Here is a 21,345-nt window from a genome sequence, read left to right as displayed (position 1 = left end):
TTAGGTAGGCTTAGTATCCTGATAGGCTTAGCACTTCAATTCCCCCTCCCATTCCCAATCTGACCTTTCAGTCCTGGGCCTCCCCCACTGTCAGAGTGTGGCCCAGCGCAAATTGGAGGAACCGCACCTCATATTTCGCTTGGGTAGTTTACACCCCAGCGGTATGAACATTGACTTCTCTAACTTCAGATAGCCCTTGCTTTCTCTCTCCATCCCCTTCCCCTTCCCAGTTCTCCCACTAGTCTTACTGTCACCGCCTACATTCTATGTTTGTCCCGCCCCCTCCCGTGACAGCAGTGTGAAGAAGGGCCTCGACCAGAAACGTCACCTATTCCTTCTCTCCAGAGATGCTGCCTCACCCGCTGAGTTACTCTAACATTTTGTGTCTACACCCGAGCTGAAGATTGAAATGGGGTCTCTGGCGCAGTGAGGCAAGCTGAACACACTGAAAGGTGGCATATGTACACGTGCTTTTTCATTTATTAAACAGACATGTCCAGTACATCTAAATGAAACTGGGTTACTTATGGACTCAATTTGATTCCATTCTCTCACCCATTGTAAGTAACGTGGAATAATCATAGCTGGATTCTCAAATTGACTGCATCTTCCGTCATTGGTTTTCCATTCCGAGGTCAGCATGAGACAACGCATAGCAAAGTTGACACAAGGAACTGCAGATGCTGGAACCTTGAGCAAATCACAAAGTGCTGGAGGAACTCAGCTGGTCAGGCAGCATCTGTGAAGGGAATGGACATGTGACGTTTCAGGCCAGGAGTCTTCTTCAGTGATGGAGTGGGGAGTGGAGAAAGCTGGAAAGGAGAGTGGGGTGTGACAAAGCCTGGCAAGTGATAGGTGGATACTTGAAGGGGGGGGGGGGGGATGGGTGGAGTAAGAGACAAAGGCTGGAGGCGAAAAAGGAGAGAAAAGGATGTTTGATAAGGAGAGGAGGTAAATGTAAATCCATGGGGAGAAGGGGACAGGGAGGAGGGGGCTTGATAGTGGGAGAAATGGTTGTGTATCAGGTTGATGGAGGGGTGGGGAACAGAAGAAAGAGAGAGGGGGTGGGTGGAGGAGTATTATTGAAATTGGAGAATTCAATGTTCATACCTTTGGGATGTATCTATCCAAGCGGAAAATATGAGGTGCTGTTCCTCCAATTAGCATGTGGCCGCACTCTGGCAATGGAGGAGGCCCAGGACAGAGGGGTCAGTGTGGGAAGGGGGTTAGCAACTGGGAGATCCAGCAGACCTTGGCGGACCGATTGCAACGACTGTCTTGTCTATGCTTGGTCTCGTCGAGATAAGGTGACTGTAGACACAAAAAACTGCAGGTGCTGGAATCTCAAGTCAAACACAAAATGCTGGAGGAACTCAGCAGCTCAGGCAGCATATGTGGAGGGAATGGACAGGCAAGGATTACGGTATGGAAGGAAGCTGGAGGAGAGATGGGACTGGGATACTGGGGACCTTTGATATTTTTGTACATGGCGAGAAATTAACTAGCAAACTTCCCCCCTCAGACCTCGTGAGTTTTCATGCATCCTTGCGTTTGTGTGAAGGAAAGAGATAGGCATAATCTTTCATATTCAGAATTTTATTTGAGGTATGCTTGTTCTTTTTGTTTCCATATTTAGTAGCATAGCCATATACAACAAATTGTACAATAGAGAAAACTTTTCATAAAAATATCTGCCTTGAACCACAAATTTTCTTTCAATGGTCACTACTTAAACTAGTTAATTCTATATGAAAATTTACTCCGATAATTTCCCTGTGGTAGCATGTAATTATGAAAAGAAAGATTCTATGTGGCTAGATAATATAATAGGATTTAGCACTGAATTTCCGTTTTTTCAGTGCATCACTACTTTCTACGAATGAGATGCAGAATTTTATGATCAGACTGCATCGCTGGGGGGGAAAACAAATGCATTGCAACAATTTCGGGGACTCAGTCAAGATCACCAGTTTAATTATAAAGCAGATTCCTATGCATATACATTCAACCATACATTGATCCCAACACATTGGCAAGTGAAACAAAAAGTCTGAACCAGAAGTGTTTCATTTACACAAATAATATTCACAAACTATGTGAATTAATTAATCAACCTTTTTCTTTAATCAATGATACCGTGCAGCCTAGATGACCAAACGACACAGTCTGGGAAAGACTAATTTAGTTTCAGCAGATACAAAATAATATGTACATATTTTAAAACCTGCTGAAAATATTTATAATTTATGACATCGAAGGTTTTCCTTTTTTTAAAAAACAAAACAAAATTTGAGGGATCAAGTTTTTTTTGTGTTAAATCCCTATCCTCAATTGTTCTTTGTTTGATGGGCCAGAATTAAATATGACATACAAATTATTTGTAGCATGTATGGCTACAGAAAAAGGCGAATACAGTAACAAACACCCTACAGAAACGCTCTGGCCATCAGTAACATTTTCCAGTCAGTCCAACAACATCACCAGTAGGTATGTATTTTTAATCTACACGGCTACACTTTGCCAATGCTTCCGAGCATTTAGCTTGATAATACTGTTCAGTGTAAAGACAGTCTTTGAGGTAGACTGTTCCAAACTCAAGGACAAGTCATTTTATTTTACAAATGCATGACATTCAAAAAGGACATAAAATAATAAATACTACATGTACAATATGTAGCAATGAGGTAGAAATGGTTACAAAGAATGCAAAAATGTTTGAATTTACAACAGATGTAGGCTAAAAGAAAATTCCAAGTAGTTAAATTGCAAATAATTTTTCTTTAAAGCTCTTTCACGATAGTAGCCTTATGATGAATTATTGTGCTCTGATACTACAGTAGGAATATTTTAAATACTGAACATTCAGTCCTGTCTTTTCAATTTTTTTCCTCAGTCCTACAGCATAGCTGACCCAAATTGTTTGCATTGTAACTATTGTAAGGACTCAGATATGCCATCCTTCCATTTTAGATTGAACTGCCTTTAACAATGCTGTATATTGTGCTGTATTACTTGTGTTACATACAAGAGCGAAGAAGAATTTAAAATGACAAGGAATGACTGGGTGCTGATACAGGAACAACTGATTAGGACTGAGGGTGGGGAAAGGAGGTAGTATGTGCCATTGTAATTAAGCGTTGCCTATCTCTCTCTGTGCTATTAGGTGGGGTTGTGTGTGATTTAAACGACTCCAAAAACATAACACAGACTTTCTCTGCCTGACGCACTCCTGTATCTCTGCCTGCATGACCTCCAGAACAACATTAAACCTATTTACACTTCAACAGCACAAGGGCCGACTAAAGAGCTTTCCACAAATAAAACTAATTTCACATTCCGTTAATTAGTTTAGACGGCTGGAATTTAAATTACTGTCGGAAATACCAGGCTGTAAAGGAAATTATGGAACAAATAAATTCTAAACATGGAAGCCGGTCTTTTAGGGTTTTTCCCCCCCAAATTGAAAATGATTTTTTTTTTTAAACCAAAAAAAAATCTATTTTGTTTAAGTAATGATGAAATATGAAATTTTACTTTGGGGGCACAATTTACCACCAATAAGTCAGAAACTTTGGTTCCTATGTTACATTCACAAGACTATTTATGGATAAAAACACACGTGGAAAATCCATGTTAATTTTAGTCGCTGTATTTGGTTGCAGGCTTGGTTCAAATTGGATGAAAATGTTTCACGTGAAAGCCAGTTTGGCTCCATCAAGGCTCCACAATGTGACAGGTCCAAGGCTAGCCAATGGCACCGCCGTTCATAATTACACACCCATTTTACTCTCAAAAGAGTCCAAGCTAAAGATAATATTGAAACCTATTATTGGCCTTGTGATCGGAGGGTTAGGTGGAATTATTGAAACATCTTTCACTTCTTCATTTCCAATAAATGCGTCAAGATTGAAATAAAAATCTAGTTTGAAAGCAGATACCAAAAATTAATGGCTAACCTAAAATCAAGGGTCAACACAGTGCATTGGCAAACCTTTAAGAGAAATATTGATTTTTTTTAGACCGTAGCTGCTTTACTTTTTTTTTAAATGGTGAGAATGATATTCTGAAATTTTAATTAAATGAGTTTTTTTTCTCTCCCCCACAATCAGGGAAAATCCTATGTCTTCTAGTTGGTATATTCAGTGCAGTTTTATTATTTTTTTTAAATGCTTTTAAAAACTTACATTATTTAATGGCAACACAAAGTACCAGTGCTTTTTGCAACAGTTCTTTAAAAACTGTATAAAATAAAGAATTGGAAAGGAAAACATTACATCCAGTGGGGAGTGAATGTGTTCGACTCACTCACGTAGTCACTAGCATTGATACAGGCGCCTTCTAAACTGCTGCTGTTCAGAGGCATTAGCCAACATCAATCAGCTGTCAAAAACAAAAAAAAAGTTGCACATAAAGCATTAAAGGATAAAAAGAAAGACAACACAGGAGGGGTGATAAAAATGCCGCACATGCCAGCTAATAGTTGTTCCAGAAACATCACTCCGCAGAGCGAGGGGTTGGCGGAGGGGAGGAGGGGGAATGAAATAGTGAAACTCACTTCAAGAGGAATAAGCAGCTCACAGAAACTTGTTCTGCAGGTTAGCATACCAAAGTGTAATCAGACTTTCCAAACACCCCCCCCCCCCCCCAAAAAAAGCCCTCTGATAATCTGCTTCGAGAGAGAGAACACAACAAAAATAAAAGTGAGGTAGAACAGAGACCAGGGCACGCTTCCTCCCAGGGTTTCCAACCAGTCTACAAGGGGCACTGGGTTAAATTAATCCAAAATGGTCGGTTTTCTTCCTGGTAACAGACTGAACATTTTGCACACATTTTCATACATCAGCCACTGCGCTACCAACTGCCCACCACATGTAGCTCTCTGACCCGTGACCTTCCAACACCGACACTTGAGGAGCTCTCCACTTCACTCCCTCCCTTCCTTTCCTCCCTAAACCCCCCCCCCCCCCACCCCCCCATCCCAACAACTCAGTAGCTCCAACTGTAAACGGCTAGCTTGAAGGTCAACAGTTACAGCTCGCAGCTAAGTGGACCTTCCGCGCAGTAACGGGTGACCAAACAATGGAAAAAGAAAAGATTATTTCCCCAAATACTTAATTATTAAAGTGGCTTTTCAAATGACACGTGCACCTTCTGACTGAATACTGCAGGTACTGTAATTTTACAAACATTGTCAGTTGCTAAAGTTCACAAAGCAGAGGAGTTTGGGCTGAATTTTAATCTCCCCCCCCCCTTCCCCTCCCTCCCTCCCCAATTAGAAATCAATCACTTTCACTATAAGGATTTATCCTTCTGCTTCAAGCCTGGGACGGCCAAACAGTGTAAAAGGCTTTGACAAACCACTTCAGAATAAACCCGGATACATTCAAAGTCATCTCCTCCCTATTCATTTAAATTTTTTTTGAGGTAAGCGTACAGTAATATCAGTAATGAGAAACCCAGACTATGACTGTCAGCAGTACATAGTGCTTCCAAAGACATTCTATTGAGGTACAAATCACACATTCCTGAGTATTTGTGGACCAAAGATTAAAAGAACTGAACTGCTAAAATTAAGGTCCAGATTATCGATACCCTGCGTATAACTGTTTGCAGGTGATACTGCACAACAAGGCAGGTTTTTTTTTTGAGGAATATTGTTGTCCTAAGAATGGCAAAAAAAGTTGGCAAGAAACCTCCTGTGACGATATTTTCTCAACAAATATCTTGTTCAAATAAAAACCGTTTAAAGTTACAGCTCTTGTGTGTTAGCACATGCCACCGACTGAATTGTGAGGCAAAAAAAATAAAAATAAAAAATAATAAAGCACCACTTCAGGCACTTGACAGCAACTGAATCTCAAGAAGAGCAGAATGGAATTGACACAAGAGGGCTGGCAACCTTTGAAAGCAACCCCATTTCTCTCCGCACCTTTTGGCGAGCGGGATCTTTGAGCGGAACTTTGCTTTGACGCAAGCTTTTCACGATTATACAGCTCGCTTCGACTTTGCGCTCTGCCTTCAAGTGTACCCGACTCTAGTCATTTGCCAAGGTCATCAAGCGGCCTCCTCAGTACCTCTTTCATTTGCAATACTACTGAAAAAGGGGTTTCTAATCCCCATGTAGCACAATACTGTCACCCACAATCACTGCCTGTTATCATTGGCTAGAGCCGAACATTTTGTTCCATTCAACGTACACATCCAGATCTTTCTGGGAGATACTTGGCTGGATCTTGCAGAAAGCATTATCAAGGTCCTGGTAAGTGATGGGTCTCAACTGGTTGGGCATGATGGCCGAGAGGTCCGTGCCTTGCATGGCGTGGAGAGGTCCCACCACTGCCTCCTGACACAACCGGGCAACATCCAAGCCCGAGAGGTTCTCGGCACGTTGCACAATCAGTGCAATCTCCTTGTCGCTGAGACAGTAGTTGTGTTGCGAGAGCAAGTGTAGCACCATCTGGTGCCTGGCCGGCCCGTCGGGCAACGGGATCAAGAGTCGTTTCATGAAGTACCTGCGCGCTGTCTCATCCAGATCTTCGGGCTTGCTGGTGGAGCAGATGACCAACACTTGGTCCTCCAAGGAGGTCACCAACCTGTCCAACTGCACCAGGAGCTCCGTCTTGACGCGGCCGATGGGGCTGGACTCCTCGTTGACTTGCGACGAGAGAAGCAGGTCGGCCTCACTGATGAAAACCACAGCGGGCTGCCTGCAACGGGCCACCAAGAAGGAGGCTTGGATGACTTTGTCGCCTTCCCCCAGCCACTTGGAGATAAGTGCGGAGCCGTTGATCCTGAAGAAGGAGGCACCCAGCTGGTTGGCTATGCAGCGGCCCAGCAGCGTCTTGCCCGTCCCTTGAGGGCCGAAGAAGAGGAGGCTTCGCGGCGGGGCACCGAGTCCGGTGAAGACGTCCGGCCTGAGCATCGGCCACAACACCTCTTCCTTGACGGCTGCCTTGGCCATCTCCAGCCCCGCTATGTCACCCCAGTCCAACGGGGGTGCCTGGCTGATAATCTCGTTGGACACCAGCTCGATGAGGTGGGCCTCTGTCTTCTTCAACTGCTCGTCGGCCGGTCGGTTGGTCCGGGAGCCGGCGGGGCCTTGGACGGGGTGCAGCGAGGTAAATTTCCCAAAGCCCTCGGCCGTCCTGGAGGGTCCCAGGGAGGTTTTGGCGTAGGAGGAGGAGGGAGGGGTGGCGGAGCGGCCGGGCTGCCCGCCGAACTTGCGCTGCTGCTCGGACACCATCAGCTGCTTGGTGGGCTTGAAGGCCAAGGACACCGTGTCGGGGCTGCGCTCGAAGCCCACATTGGGCATGGTGCCGTCCGCCATCCTGTACATGGGACTGTGCGCAGTCCGCTGGTGCCCGTAGCCGTAAGGTCCATAGCCTGCCTCCATCTCCCCTTGCCCCGCCATGTAGAAGGCCTTCCTCTTCAGCGAGTTGGCCGGGCTACTGAGGAGCGGCGTGGGGGCCACGGGAGTCAGGCCGTGGCCTTGATAGCCGTAGCTGGGCACCGTGGTGGGGGGCAGAGGGGTGGGGGCAGCGATGCCTGCCGGCAGGTAGGGAGAGGAGGTGGGGCCCGAACCGGAGGTGTAGCCGGGCCCCGCTGGGGCCTGCGAGGTGTAGGCTGCAGCCGGGTAGTTGTAGGCCCCGGCGGAAAGGTTCGGCGAGCCGGCGGTGTAGGCGGGAACCAGGGAAGGGGGAGGGGGAGGCTGCAGGAGGCTCGAGGGGTGAGGGGAGGGCTGCCCGGTGTAGCTGGAATGAAGGTAGGAGCCGTTGTAGGCAGCGGCATAGTCCTGAGGCCCGCCGACCGTCGGTAGGCCAGAGTGCAGGCTGCCGCAGGTACTGTTGGAGTAGCTGGTCTCCGGCAGGTTGGTGGGCACGCCGGGGGAGCTCCCGATGCTTCCGGAAGCTTCCGCGGAGGCCCCTACCCCGCCCTTTCCTCCCGAGATGACGTCGGGGACGCAGGTCATGGAGTAGACACCGTCCGAGTTGACCGAGGCCTGCCAGCCCTCACCCTCGGCCTTCCTCCCGTTGGACAGGCCCAGGGGACCTTCCACGTAGCTACCCAGGATGGACCGCTCGTTGGGGCCCTCCAAGATGCCCGAATACTTCTCGGCGTATTTCTTCAGCAGGTTGGAGGCGGTCAAGGCTGAGATGTCATCGTTGGCCCAGGCGTATTGGTAGGTGCGTTGCAGGTGCCCCCTGAATACGTCCGCCTTGTGGGCAGGAGATCGGGTGGTGGACGAGATGTCAAAGTGCTGCTCTGGCCACTGGCTCAGAGGTTGGGCATGCTCCGGGGTCCACTGCATCTTCAGACCTGCAACACACAAGGTTTCAGTCCATTAACAACCAACTCCTGCAAAGCCCACCAACAGCAGCGAACATTAGTGATCAAAGATAACCAAGGTGACAAGTCAATGTTCTCTCCCAGGCCACCAACCCCAGCACCAAGTCTATTGTCACTACCGATAGACAAAGTGCTGGACTAACTCAGCGGGTCAGGCAGCATCTCTGGACAACATGGATAGGTACATTAACCAGCATCTGCAGTTCTTTGTTTCTACATTTTGACTGCTGCACTGTGAAATCTCAAGGGCAGTCGAAAGGAGGATCACAATCTGAAACATCACCCATCTATGCTCTTCAGAGACGTTGCCTGATCCGCTGAGGTACTCCAGCACTTTGTATCTATCCTTGGAATAAACCAGCATCTGCAGTTTTTTTGTTTCTACAATTTTCACTACATATGGGTCACGTGCCGGCACAGGAGTTTGGCTTACCGAAGAAAACAGAAACAGGCCCTTCAGCCCATCGAGTCCATGCCAACCACTGATAGCTCATTCACACTCGTTCCAAGTAATAAAAAGGAACTGCAGATGCAGCCTTATACCAAACGCAGACACAAAGTGCTGCAGTAACTCAGCAGGTCAGGCAGGATCTCTGGAGAACATAAATAGGTGACGTTTCGGGTCAGGACACTTCTTAGCGCAGTGCAGCAGGCCCTTCGGCCCATATAGTCCGTGCCGAACATGTGTAGGAAAGAACTGCAGACAGTGGCGGACTGGGTCTAAAAATATTGGTTGCCAGGAGACAAAGGGGGCCCACTTCATCAGGGGCCCACTTGCCATCGGGCAAGCTGACACTCTGGCCAGTCCGCCCCTGACTGCAGATGCTGGTTTAAATCGAAGAGACACACAATATGCTGGAGTAACGCAGCAGGACAGGCAGCATCTCTGGACTGAAGGAATGGGTGATGTTTCGGGTCGAGACTGAAGTCTGAAGAAGGGTCTCAACCCGAAATGTCACCCATTCCTTCTCTCCAGAGATGCTGCCTGTCCTACTAAGCAACTGCAGATGCTGGTTTACAAAAACAGTCACATAGTGCTGGAGAACATGTTTCAGGTCGGGTAATAAGGGGCTAAAGGTCCAAGAGAGGTGGAGGTCTGTTGGTCAAAACATCAGTCTTAAACACCACTATCGTATCTACTTTCACCATTGCCCCTGGCAGTGCGTTCCAGGCCCCCACCACCCTCTGTGTAAAAAAATCTGACCCGCACATCTCCTTTAAACTTTGCCCCTCTTGCCTTAAACCTATGTCCTCTATCCCTTGACATTTACATTCTGGGATATAGGTTCTGACTGTCTACCCTATCTATACCTCTCACAAATCAGATCTCGCCTCAACCTCCAACGCGCCACAGAAAATAATCCAAGTCTTTCCAATCTCTCCCTGTAGCTAATACCCTTTAATCCAGGCATCATACTGGTAAACCTCCCCTGCACCCTCTCCAAAGCCGCCACACACTTTCTCTAATGGGGCGGCCAGAACTGCACATAAACGGTCTAACCAAAGTCCTATGAAGCTGCATCATGACTTCTTAACTCATATGCAATGTCCTGACTGATGAAGCCAAACATATCATAACGCCTTCTGTAATAATAATAATAATAATAATGGATGGGATTTATATAGCGCCTTTCTAATACTCAAGGCGCTTTACATCGCATTATTCATTCACTCCTCAGTCACACTCGGTGGTGGTAAGCTACTTCTGTAGCCACAGCTGCCCTGGGGCAGACTGACGGAAGCGTGGCTGCCAATCTGCGCCTACGGCCCCTCCGACCACCACCAATCACTCACACACAGGCAAAGGTGGGTGAAGTGTCTTGCCCAAGGACACAACGACAGTATGCACTCCAAGCGGGATTCGAACCGGCTACCTTCCGGTTGCCAGCCGAACACTTAGCCCATTGTGCCATCTGTCGTCCCGTTCTGTACCACTCCACCTACTTGTGTTGTCAACTACACTGCATCTCCAAGGCCAAAGAGACTGCAGTGTTTTCAAGTGGGGCATGGTGGTGCAGTGGTAGAGCTGCTGCCTCACAGCGCCAGACCTGGGTTCAATCCTGATTATGGGTGCTGTCTGTGGACAGAGTTTGTACATTCTCCCTGTGACCGCACAGGTTTCCCCCGGGTGCTCCGGTTTCCTCCCACATTCCAAAGTTGTACAGATTTGTAGGTTAATTGGCTTTGGTAAAAATTGTAAATTGTCGCTAAGGTGTAATGTGTAAAAATTGTAATTGCCACTAAAGTGCTAGTATACAGGGGTGAACGTTGGTTGGCGTGGACTCAGTGGGCCGAAGCACCTGTTTCCATGCTGTAACTATAAGATGATTAATAAAATATTAAGTATTAATATAGAACAGTCTAGCACAGGAACAGGCCCTTCGGCCTACATATTCTGTGCCAAGCATGGTGCCAAAACCAATCCTTTTCTGTCTGCACGTGATCCATATCACTCCATTCCCTGCATATCCATGTCCCAATCCAAAATTCCTTTGCTTATTATCTTTAAATGTATTCCTTCGTCTTCCCGGGCAGCCGGTAGCTTCTACACAGCATCCACCGCAAAAGTATAGAACTCATTGTGATGGGGGCAGAGATCACGTGAATCGAGTACTGTCCCTAACTTCCCTCTCTCGTCACAGGCTTGGTGATCGACAGGTACCTGCAGATGAAGTCTACATCACATGTACACTGACTACGCAACCAAAATCCACTCCTGGTTGGGGGAAAAAAGTCACTTCTCCTCAGGAGGCATTTAACAAAGGAATACAATATTTTTATGGCAACCTTTTCCAACTTGTGTCCACAAAGCAAGGAACAATGGCACCGCTGGGAAAAAAACATGTTTTTAAATTACATCTAACTTTAAATTACTGTGCTTGCACAATCATTGGTGATAAATCTATAAAAAATATATAAACTGCAAGTGAAATATTAGAAGCAAGATACTGAAATTCATATATTAGAATCAAGATACTGAAATTCATATATCAGAATCAAGAAACTGAAATTCATATATTAGAATCACAAAATTGCAATTCAAATTTTAGAATCAAGTAACTACAATCCCAATATTAGAATCTAGATACTGCAGTGGAAATATTAAAATCACAAAATTGTAATTCAAATATTAGAATCAAGAAAATCAAATTGAAATGTTAGAATCAAGAAAATGCAAGTGAAATATTACATTCAAGAAATTCCAATTCAAATATTAATCAAGAAACTGCAATTCTAATATTAGAATATTGGTAGCTTTTCTCAATCACTTTAAAATATTAAAGTACAGCAAAATCATTTTCCAGAGTGGAATAATGTTATATTTGCCATTTTAATTTACAAAAACTAAATTAATGACCCCCATCTCGCAGCATAGCCTGTTACTCAAAAGCAATCTAGACTCGCTGGGCACCTCCTAATACGGTTTCTGTTTTCTCTCTAATGTGGAATGAGAGACACAGCTGACATACATATCACTGCTAGGATACCTTTCTGATTTTATACCCAACACCTAGTTAGTGGGCTATAATGCACCCTTTGCTGAACAATATGACACAGACATTTCAGGTCATTCTATAATCCAACTCTCATCAGTGTGGTTCGGGGAGAAGTTTCAAATCTGCTTCACAGTTTCAAATCTGCAGCAAAGCAATCTTGCAGGCAGCGCTCAGTAGCTCTCATCACACAAAGCCTACAACTTGCCATGAATTATAACTGTCCCCTCTTTTTTTTTGCTTCTTCGTCCAGCGCTCCAAGCTCTTGGAGAAAAAAAAGCCTCGCTTGTCTGTCAGTCTTTCTTTTAACAGCCTTCGGGGTACAAAAGGCACTGGACAGCATAATCCTGCCATTTTCACACAAAACTCAAAATGCCATGGAGCTGAGCAGGGATGTTTAAGGTTGACTGAGACTAAAGGCACGGCATGTAAAGAAAAAACCTTGCATTTCATTCACCTAAATCCACACACTTCAGCTTCCCTCCCCCCGCCCACCCCGCTCCCCTCGCCCACCCCCCTCCCCTCAACCCCCTGAAAAAGTGTCACCCAACTCTGCCCCAAGTCTTACCCAAGCATGACGCACGTTACTGTTTCTCATCAGTGATTATCAACAGGGTTCCTTAATCTTGGTCATATTACCAACAGTGATTCTTCCCCCCCCCCCTCTCTTCCCTCTCCTCCCACCACACATACACACCCCTCACCACACACTTACACACGCACACACACATACACACCCCTCACCACACACATACACACGCACGCGCACACACACACATACACACCCCTCACCACACACACACACACACACATACACACACACATACACACCCCTCACCACACATACACACGCACACACACACACCCCTCACCACACACATACACACGCGCACACACACACGCACACACACACACACACACACACACACACGCACACACATACACACCCCTCACCACACACATACACACGCACACACACATACACACCCCTCACCACACACATACACACACACATACACATACACACCCCTCACCACACACATACACACACACATACACACCCCTCACCACACACATACACACACACATACACACCCCTCACCACACACATACACACGCGCACACACACACACTCACACACACGCTCACGCGCGCGCACACACACACACACACACACACACACACACACACACACACACACACACACACACACACACACACACACACACACACACACACACCCACCCACCCACAGTTCTAGTGCCCTCTGGTACAGATTCTGTGACAAGGGGAAAACATACAGATGAATCTAAGCATCTGTGGTACTGGGCCGCTCTGAATTATTGCCTTCTTTTCTTTACAGCGCGCACCCCCTCCCCTTCTTCTTCTTCTCCTCCCCCCCCCCCTCTCTCTCTCTCTCTGGCTGTTCACAGTCTGGAAGAGGCTTCAGATACGAACGAATGCTGTAATGTTGCTCCACTAAACAAAATGCAACATACAGTTTGCCTGGTAACTGATCAGTGCGTCGATCCCCATCTGACTCCCTCCCTGCCATTAGCCATCCACTGCACCAGACACGGTGAGCTAATTAACGCAACGCTGCTTTGTTAATTGTGTTAATTTACTGGGTCCAACTCAAAAGCAAGCCACAATACAGTTAGCACCCTTCTTTACGTTTCCAACTTAGCACCGGGGAGATGTATGAAAATGAGAAGACTTAATGCGCACAAAGACTGAAAAACAAATCAGGGATTACTAGGGAGGGGAGAAAGTCCAGCTTTTCACCACAGCAATGTCAAACTAATACTTCAACCTCCCACTGAAGCTAAAAAAAACACAAACATCCTGAAAAAAAAAATAAAAGCTCCTGTGATTGAACTAGTTTGATTATGTAAAACTTCTATGCGATCAGTATAATTTTTCCCAAGCTTTGAAATTAGTTAATAATTACTTGATCAGCAACTCATTGACACAATGACCAGCTTAAATGTCAGTGATTTTGTGATACAATAATTAATTGGCATTGCTCTTTGGACTTTGTCAAGGAACGGCCAAAGGAGCAAGCTTTTTTTTTTTTACCCCGCCGAAGATATGGATACGCAGATACACTAAACTTCAGTTTCAATTCCGTCAAGATGCCTTGAACTTTCTCTGTAATTAGTGCTCCTAATTAAATAATTATAAACAGCCACAGTTCACCATCAGTCATGCTGCCTGAGATTTTTTTCTTTGTGATTCTTGAGGCCTATGTCTCTCAATTGATTGTTATTTTATTTATTAGTCTAATAGACTTCTTTAAGTTTAATTATAAATATTTAGGGGAATGGTGATTACTCATCTGGTCCTTCTGCTTTGACTTTTTTTTTAAAGTGTGTATGTGTCGACTGGAATTAATGGCATTAACATACTTTGCTGATAGAATTAGAATGAAATAGCAACACACTCCGCCCACTTCATCCAGGGTCCAAACAAAGTATAATGTAACGAGCAACTTGCTCTCCAAGGCTAATAGATTCCAATTTAAATTGAGACTGAAGAGCAATTCTTTTAAATCACACTTTCACACCTTGAATTTGCAGATTATATTACATCTTGGGGCAAATTAGTTAATTTCATTTCATTGGCGTAGAGAGACACCCAAGATCATCTCAAAATCCTCTGCCTCTGGCAGTGCCTGTTTGTAGCAGGGAGGGATGGATGTAGCTCACAGCAGCAAATGTTAAATAAAATGGAAGCTGAAAGTTAAAAGTAAAACTCAATGACAGACTTGAAGCCATTCAACCCAAGCTTGAACTCCATCCATATTGGTGAAGGTTTTTTACCATCACGTGCACCGACGTACAGTGACAAACTTTATTTTGCCTGACTCCCAACCATTGGCTCCATCTACATTTTATGCTGCCGTGGGAAAACATAATGAAGGACCTTGCTCAATCTCGGTCATTCCCTCTTCTCCCCTCTCCCATCAGGCAGAAGGTACAGCAGCTCAAAAGCATGCATCACCAGGCTCAAGAACAACTTCTTCCCCTCTGTTCTCAGATGACGGAATGGTCCTCCAATAAGGTAGGGTGCAGTCCCGATCTTCCAACCTACCACACTGCAGACATTGTACTTTTTCCTGTAACTGTAATGCTACAATGCTGAAAAACTACTGTTATCCGACAATTGAACAGACCTCTCATCAGCTAAGGAAGAATTCCAGATCTTCCAATCTACCTTGTCGTTGACTGTCACTGTTAAAAAAATCTGCACTTTTCTCTACCTGTTATATCTGTGTATGGTTTGATTGTAATCATGTATATTATCATCTGATTTAATTGTAAAGGATGCAAACAAAAGTCTTTCACTGCATCTTGGTACATAATAAAGTAATATCAAATTATACCATATATGGCTACTTCAAGCAATGCCAAAGAGAAAATAAACTCGGACCAGAACACAGTGTTACAGCTAAAAAAAAGTGCAGATAAGCCTTAATTAGTCAGAGAATTGAGTATAGAAGTCAGGAGGTCACGTTGCAGACATAGAAAACGTTGGTGAGGCGATATCTAGAGTATTGGGTCCAGTTTTGGGCATCATGTAAGGGGGAATATGTTGTTAAGCTGGAATGGGTGCAGAGAAGAGTTACGAGGATGTTGCCAGGACTCTGGCCCGTGGCCCGTACAGTGCAGCCGTGAGTGTACAGAGAGCTGAACAAGGGGCTGGGAACGCATCCTCGTGGGACACGGACAAAACGTAACTGTTTGCAAGCCTGGCTTCATGGCAAACATTTCAAGTCATGGACACAACTATTACCCATGTGCAAAATTCTCTTCGCCACATCAGTGTGACCGTAAACATTTAAACAAACAAAAGGGAAGACAACTGGTCCTCAGTGGATGAGTCGCTAGATTATTAATTTAGTCTTGGCTCCTTTCCTATCGTGTGTTCGTTTCCAAATCACCTCGAGACAGTCAACTATTGAAATTGATTTCAACGCCTCCGGCTGCGCTGGTAGTGAAAGCACTGGGCTCTGGTAAGAGGACCCAGAGGCTATCGACTCATGTTGTAGTTTCCACTGAACAAGAGGACTAAAGTTCACCCTGCCCCAGGAAAGGATGAGGCTGGGTGTGGGTGAAGGTTCCTTGTAAGTGGGGGGAGGGAGGGAGGGGGAGAGATGGCAGCAGAGTGAGAGGGGGGGGGGGGGGGGGGGATGGTGAAACACCCAACCTTACGGGCCTGAGAAAAACAACCTCACTTTAGAGGTAGACACAAAATGCTGAGTAACTCAGTGGGACAGGCAGCATCTCTGGAGATAAGGAATGGGTGACGTTTCGGATTGAGACCCTTCTTCAGACTCTGTGATTCCTCCTGCTCTCCGACAGTACTCACTTTGGAGGTGTTACACTGAACACAGAACAGCACAGCACGTGGTGTGACCACATTTAGAGTATTGCATTCAGTTCTGGGCACCATGTTATAGGAAAGATGCTGTCAAGCTGGAAAGGGTGCAGCGAAGATTTACGAGGATGTTGCCAAGACCCGAGGGCCTGAGCTCCTGGGAGACGTTGAGCAGCTTAGGACTCTATTCCTTGGAGTGCAGGAGGATGAGGGTGATCTAATAGAGGTGTACAAACTCATGTGCAATTCTGTGTCACTGTGCCGCCCCTCACCTCTGCCCACAGCAATCAACAGCAACAATTGTTACCACCCTTCCTGAGGTCATCTGTCACTGGCCCTGTTTTGTTCTGGCCTTTTCAGTCTTTCTGTCTGAAGAAGGGTTCTGACCTGAAACGTCACCTGTCCATGTTCTCCAGAGATGCTGCTGAGTTACTCCAGCATTTTGCGTCTATCTTCGGTACAAACCAGCATGGAGTCTGAAGACGGGTCTCGACCCGAAACATCACCCATTCCTTATCTCCAGAGATGCAGCCTGTCCCGCTGAGTTACTCCTGCTTTTTGTTTCTATCTTTGGTATAAACCAACATTCGCAGTTCCTTCCTACACCTAGAGTCATGCAGTGTGGAAACCGGCCCTTCGGTCCAACTTGCCCACATGTCTCTTCTTCACTAGTCCCACTTGCCTGCGTTTGGCCCATATCCTTCTAAACCTGTACCTGTCTAATTTCTTCTTAAACGTTACGATAGTCCCTGCCTCAACCACTTCCTCCGGCAGCTCATTCCATACACCCACCTCCCTTTGCGTGAAAAAGTTAGTCAGATTCCTATAAAATCTCCCCCCCACCATGTCCTCTGGTTCTTGATTCCCCTACTCTGGGCAAGAGGCTCTGTGCGTCCACACGATCTATCCCTCTCATCTGCAGTTCCTTCCTACACAGTAACATTTGCTTACTGCTGTTGTCTTAGACCACCGAGATGCCTTTCACAACGTATTACCAAGTAATATCAAACACACTTCCACACAACACCAACAAAAAAATAACTAAAATCACATTCTGGTTGTTAGTTCAGAAGGGAACGGAGTAGAAAGTCCACAGCACCATTTTTTTTTTTTGCTAGCGAGTTTGATTACACAACATCCCAATAATGAAATAGTTTCTGACTGGCTCGAGGGGCTGCTCTCACATTCCAATGATTAGCAGCTCAAAAGACTCACAAAGAATGCACTTTTGTATAATTTAACAGCGCTTGGTGGTCAAGCCGTCAACACAATGATAAAAAACCTACAACATTTTACAGCACATTCTTCATGCTTTGTAAATGTCAATCTCCAGAAAAACATAAAGTGTGCTTTGCTTCTTTATATTTAATTAAAAAAAATTCCTTTTGTAGTGACGAAGCTGGAAGAATTTCCTGCATTTGGGTGAGAATTGTTATTTTTCTTACACACACACACACAGGATTACCAAAGTCTTTTTCTCTAAAACTCAAAAGTGTAATATTTTCTCCATCCAAGGCTCAGCGAGCAAACAACACAAAGCTGACCCTATTTAGTCCTATTAATCTCTATTCTTTGCCATTTTTAAGCAAACATGTCAGTGTCTCCAATATGATCATCCAATTTCCCACCACGTAAATTGGACTGCTGCACACACAATTCGCTATTCATTATGACACAGCTGAATGAAACACAGGGTGAACTGTTCTCATGATGGTTTTTGCCGGATTCCAAACACATCAAAAACAGAGAATTTTATGCTGGGAGAACACTATAATTGAAATTCATTCTCATTAGACTCATTACTGCTTTCATCGATTTGCAATACTAAAGGTACTTATTAAGTAACTATGCTCAATAAACCACCATGTATAAAACAAAATCTGTAACTAGTTCTGAACAGACGAGTTTCACCAGGATTATAAACGTTAAACTGCATTGTAAGAATCTATCAACAATGCTATCACCAACTACAGAGCAGTCCTGAGCTACCATCTATGTTATTGGAGACCCTCGGACTATCTTTAATCAAACCTTACTGGACTTTATAGAGTGATAGAGCATGGAAACAGGCCCTTCGGCCAAACTTGCCCACACCGACCAATATATCCCATCTACACTAGTCCAAACAGCCCGCATTTGGCCCATATCCCCCGAGACCTATCCTATTCATATACGTCCAAATGTTTCTTAAACATCGTGGTAGTACCTGCCTCAACTACCTCCTCCATCAGCCCGTTCCATACACCCACCACCCTCTGTGTGAAAATCTTACTCCTCTGGTTCTATTCAATCTTTCCCCCCTCACCTTAAACCCATGTCCTCTGGTTCTCAATTCCCCTACTCTGAGCAAGATACTCTGTGCTTCTACCCGATCTATTCCTCTCATGATTTTGTACACTATCATACACTAAACGTTAATTATTCCCTTTATCTGCACACTGTGGATGGCTTGATTATCATCGTGTTCTGCTCGCAGTTTAGCATGCAACAAAAGCTTTTCACTGTATCTCGGTACACGTGACAATAAACTAAAAAAGAGGGAGAGAAAGAGAGACGTTGGATGGCATGGGAAAGTTGGGCCGAAAAACCCGTTTCCATGCTGTATGACTACATTGGATGTTAAATGCAAAGATACAATTTAAATTCCTACTAAAATATCACATTGACGATTCCAAAGTAAAAAAAATCTTTTAAATTTAGAAAATGATTTTTTTTTAACTTTATGAATACATAGAACAGTACTGCACAAGATTTTGTAGGCCCATCAGCCCACTATGCCCATCTCAAACATGATGCCAGGTTAAAGTAAATCTCCTCTGTCTACACATGATCCATATCCACAGACTGCCTACAGTCTTTCCGTTTTTTTCCATCTTTTTTTTATTTTAGTTTGTCTAACCAGTTTGTTTTGGGGATACTTTAGTTTTTCTATGTGGGGGAGGGTAAGGGGGAAACCGCTTCCTAGTCGCTTCCTGGCGGGGATGCGACTATTTCTCCGAGTCGCGTCCTCGCCCCCCACCTTGCGGCCTACCACTGGATCGGACTGGCCTTTCCTACCGGAGACCGGGGACCAGACCAGAGCTTCGGCAGCGGCGCTGGATTCACCGCGGAGCGGGCGATACCTACCTGGATCGCCGTTTGAAGCTCCGGAGCGTTGGGCCTGCAGCATCGACATCACGGAGCTGTGGTTCGCGGAGCTCCCAGCGCGGGCGGCGCTGACCGACATCGCGGAGTCCCTGGGGCCCTTTGCCGAGGGCCGCCAGCGTGATTCTCCGCCCGGCGCGGCCTGGGGACGTCGGGAGCCGCGGACTTCGGTGGGAAGCGGCGGACGTTTTGGAGGTCCAAGCCGCTGAGGCTGGCCTCCCGTTCCAACATCCCGGCGAGCGGGCTGCCCGTAGCGGCGACTGCGGAGGGCTCCGGAGGCCCGACCACGGGTGAACATCAGGAACATTAGAGGAAGATGACTGACTTTGGTGCCTTCCCTCACAGTGGGAAACTTTGATTCTGCTGTGTGGGGATGGTTTATGTTGAACTCTATCGTGTGTTGTGTCCTTATTTTTATTGTATGGCTGTATGGTGATCACATTTCACTGTGCCAACTGGCACATGTGACAAATAAATGTATCTTGAATCGTGAATCTATCCCTCCATTATCTGTGTATCCATATCAATAAGGGCACATTAATATACAATAAGCTGCTGTTTGAAAGTAGGCAATGGTGATAGGTATTTACACTCTACATAAAAAGGAACAATTCTGCCTCAGGTTTGCTACCAGTTGGGAAAGTAGCATTTTACATTGTGGGGCTCGTGGGCAAAGTCCCTTGGGAGTGAGGGATAGATGTGTGCCTCTCATTTCAGACATTAAATTAATAGAACAGAGACCATTACTGCATCTACCTGCACGTGATCCAAATCCCTCCATTCCATGCATATTCAGGTGCCTTTCCAAAAAGCCTTTTAAACACCACTATCATATCTGCCTCCACCACCACCCCTGGCAGAGTATTCCAGGCACTCACCACCATCTGTGTAAAAAAAAACCTGCCCTGCACACTTGATTGGGATGCATCACAGCATGGTTTGGGAACTACTCCATCCAAGACCATAAGAAATTGCAGAGAATTGTGAACGCAGCTCAGACCATCACGCAGACCAACCATCTACACTTTACCCTGCCTCACCAACATAATCAAGGACCAGTCTCACACGTCACTCACTCTTCCCGCTCCCATCAGGCAAGAGGTACAGAAGTGTGAAAACGCACATCTCCAGATTCAGGGACAGTTTCTTCCCAGCTGTTATCAGGCAACTGAACCGCCCTATCCTATCAACAACTTGAGAGCAGTCCTGAGTTACTACCTACCTCATTGGAGACCCTTGGACTATCTTTAATCGGACTTTATCTTGCACTAAACATTATTTGCGTCATCATGTATCTGTACCATGTGGTTGGCTAAATTGTAATCTTGCCGCTGACCGGTTAGAAGGCAACAAAAGCTTTTCACTGTACCTCATTACACATGGCAATAAACAAAACTAAACCTCCTTTAAACTTTGGCCCTCACACCTTGAAGTTGTGCCCTCTAGTATTTGAATTTCCCATCCAGGCAGAAAGGTTCTGACTGTTGTGGAACAAGTCAGCATAAATTATGGACATTATGGACTGACGGGCCTGTCCCTGTGATGTCCTCCATCTATGTCTACTTTAGTTTAGTGGAGAAAGACAGTGCGGAAACAGGCCTTTCAGCTGATCACTGACCAGCGATCCCCACACAGTAACACAAGCCTACACGCGGGGGTCAATTTACATTTTGTGCCAAAGCCAATTACTCTACAAACCTGTACGTCTTTGGAATGTGGGACGAAACCGGAGCACCCGGAGAAAAGCCACACGATTACGGGGAGAGCATACAAACTCCGTACAGACAGCACCTGTAGTCAGGATCGAACCCGGGTCTCTGGCGCTGTGAGGCAGCGACTCTACCACTGCGCCACCGTGTCGCCCTACGTTCTTTGTCCCGATTGCCAAGTTTTAGGAGGAAATTGCTCAAATCCATCCTCAGTTAGTTCTTTTGCAAAAATAAAAATAATAACCAAGGCTTGCGAGGCCCCGCACTCAGTG

At 45.7% G+C, this 21,345-nt stretch overlaps 1 protein-coding gene across 9 annotated transcripts in view; it reads right to left on the bottom strand.

Moving 5' to 3' along the window:
- Window positions 1–1,580: 1,580 nt before the first annotated feature.
- fign (fidgetin, microtubule severing factor) overlaps window positions 1,581–21,345 on the bottom strand; it is a 79,079-nt gene continuing 59,314 nt past the window's right edge. For 7 of the 9 annotated variants that reach the window (XM_033024180.1, XM_033024181.1, XM_033024186.1 and 4 more), the window contains one exon: window positions 1,581–8,316. In XM_033024180.1, coding sequence (XP_032880071.1) covers window positions 6,158–8,316 — 2,159 coding nt within the window. In that variant the 3' untranslated portion in view covers window positions 1,581–6,157. Of the gene's footprint in view, window positions 8,317–12,408; window positions 12,476–16,929; window positions 16,940–21,345 lie in introns of those variants that run through there. The other 2 variants (XM_033024188.1, XM_033024187.1) reach the window with 2 other exon arrangements.

Source organism: Amblyraja radiata, chromosome 7 (genome assembly GCF_010909765.2).
Source record: "Amblyraja radiata isolate CabotCenter1 chromosome 7, sAmbRad1.1.pri, whole genome shotgun sequence".
NCBI lineage: Eukaryota > Metazoa > Chordata > Chondrichthyes > Rajiformes > Rajidae > Amblyraja > Amblyraja radiata.
The sequence above is the reverse complement of the archived record's forward strand: the minus strand, read 5'-3'. Positions and strand labels throughout refer to the sequence as shown.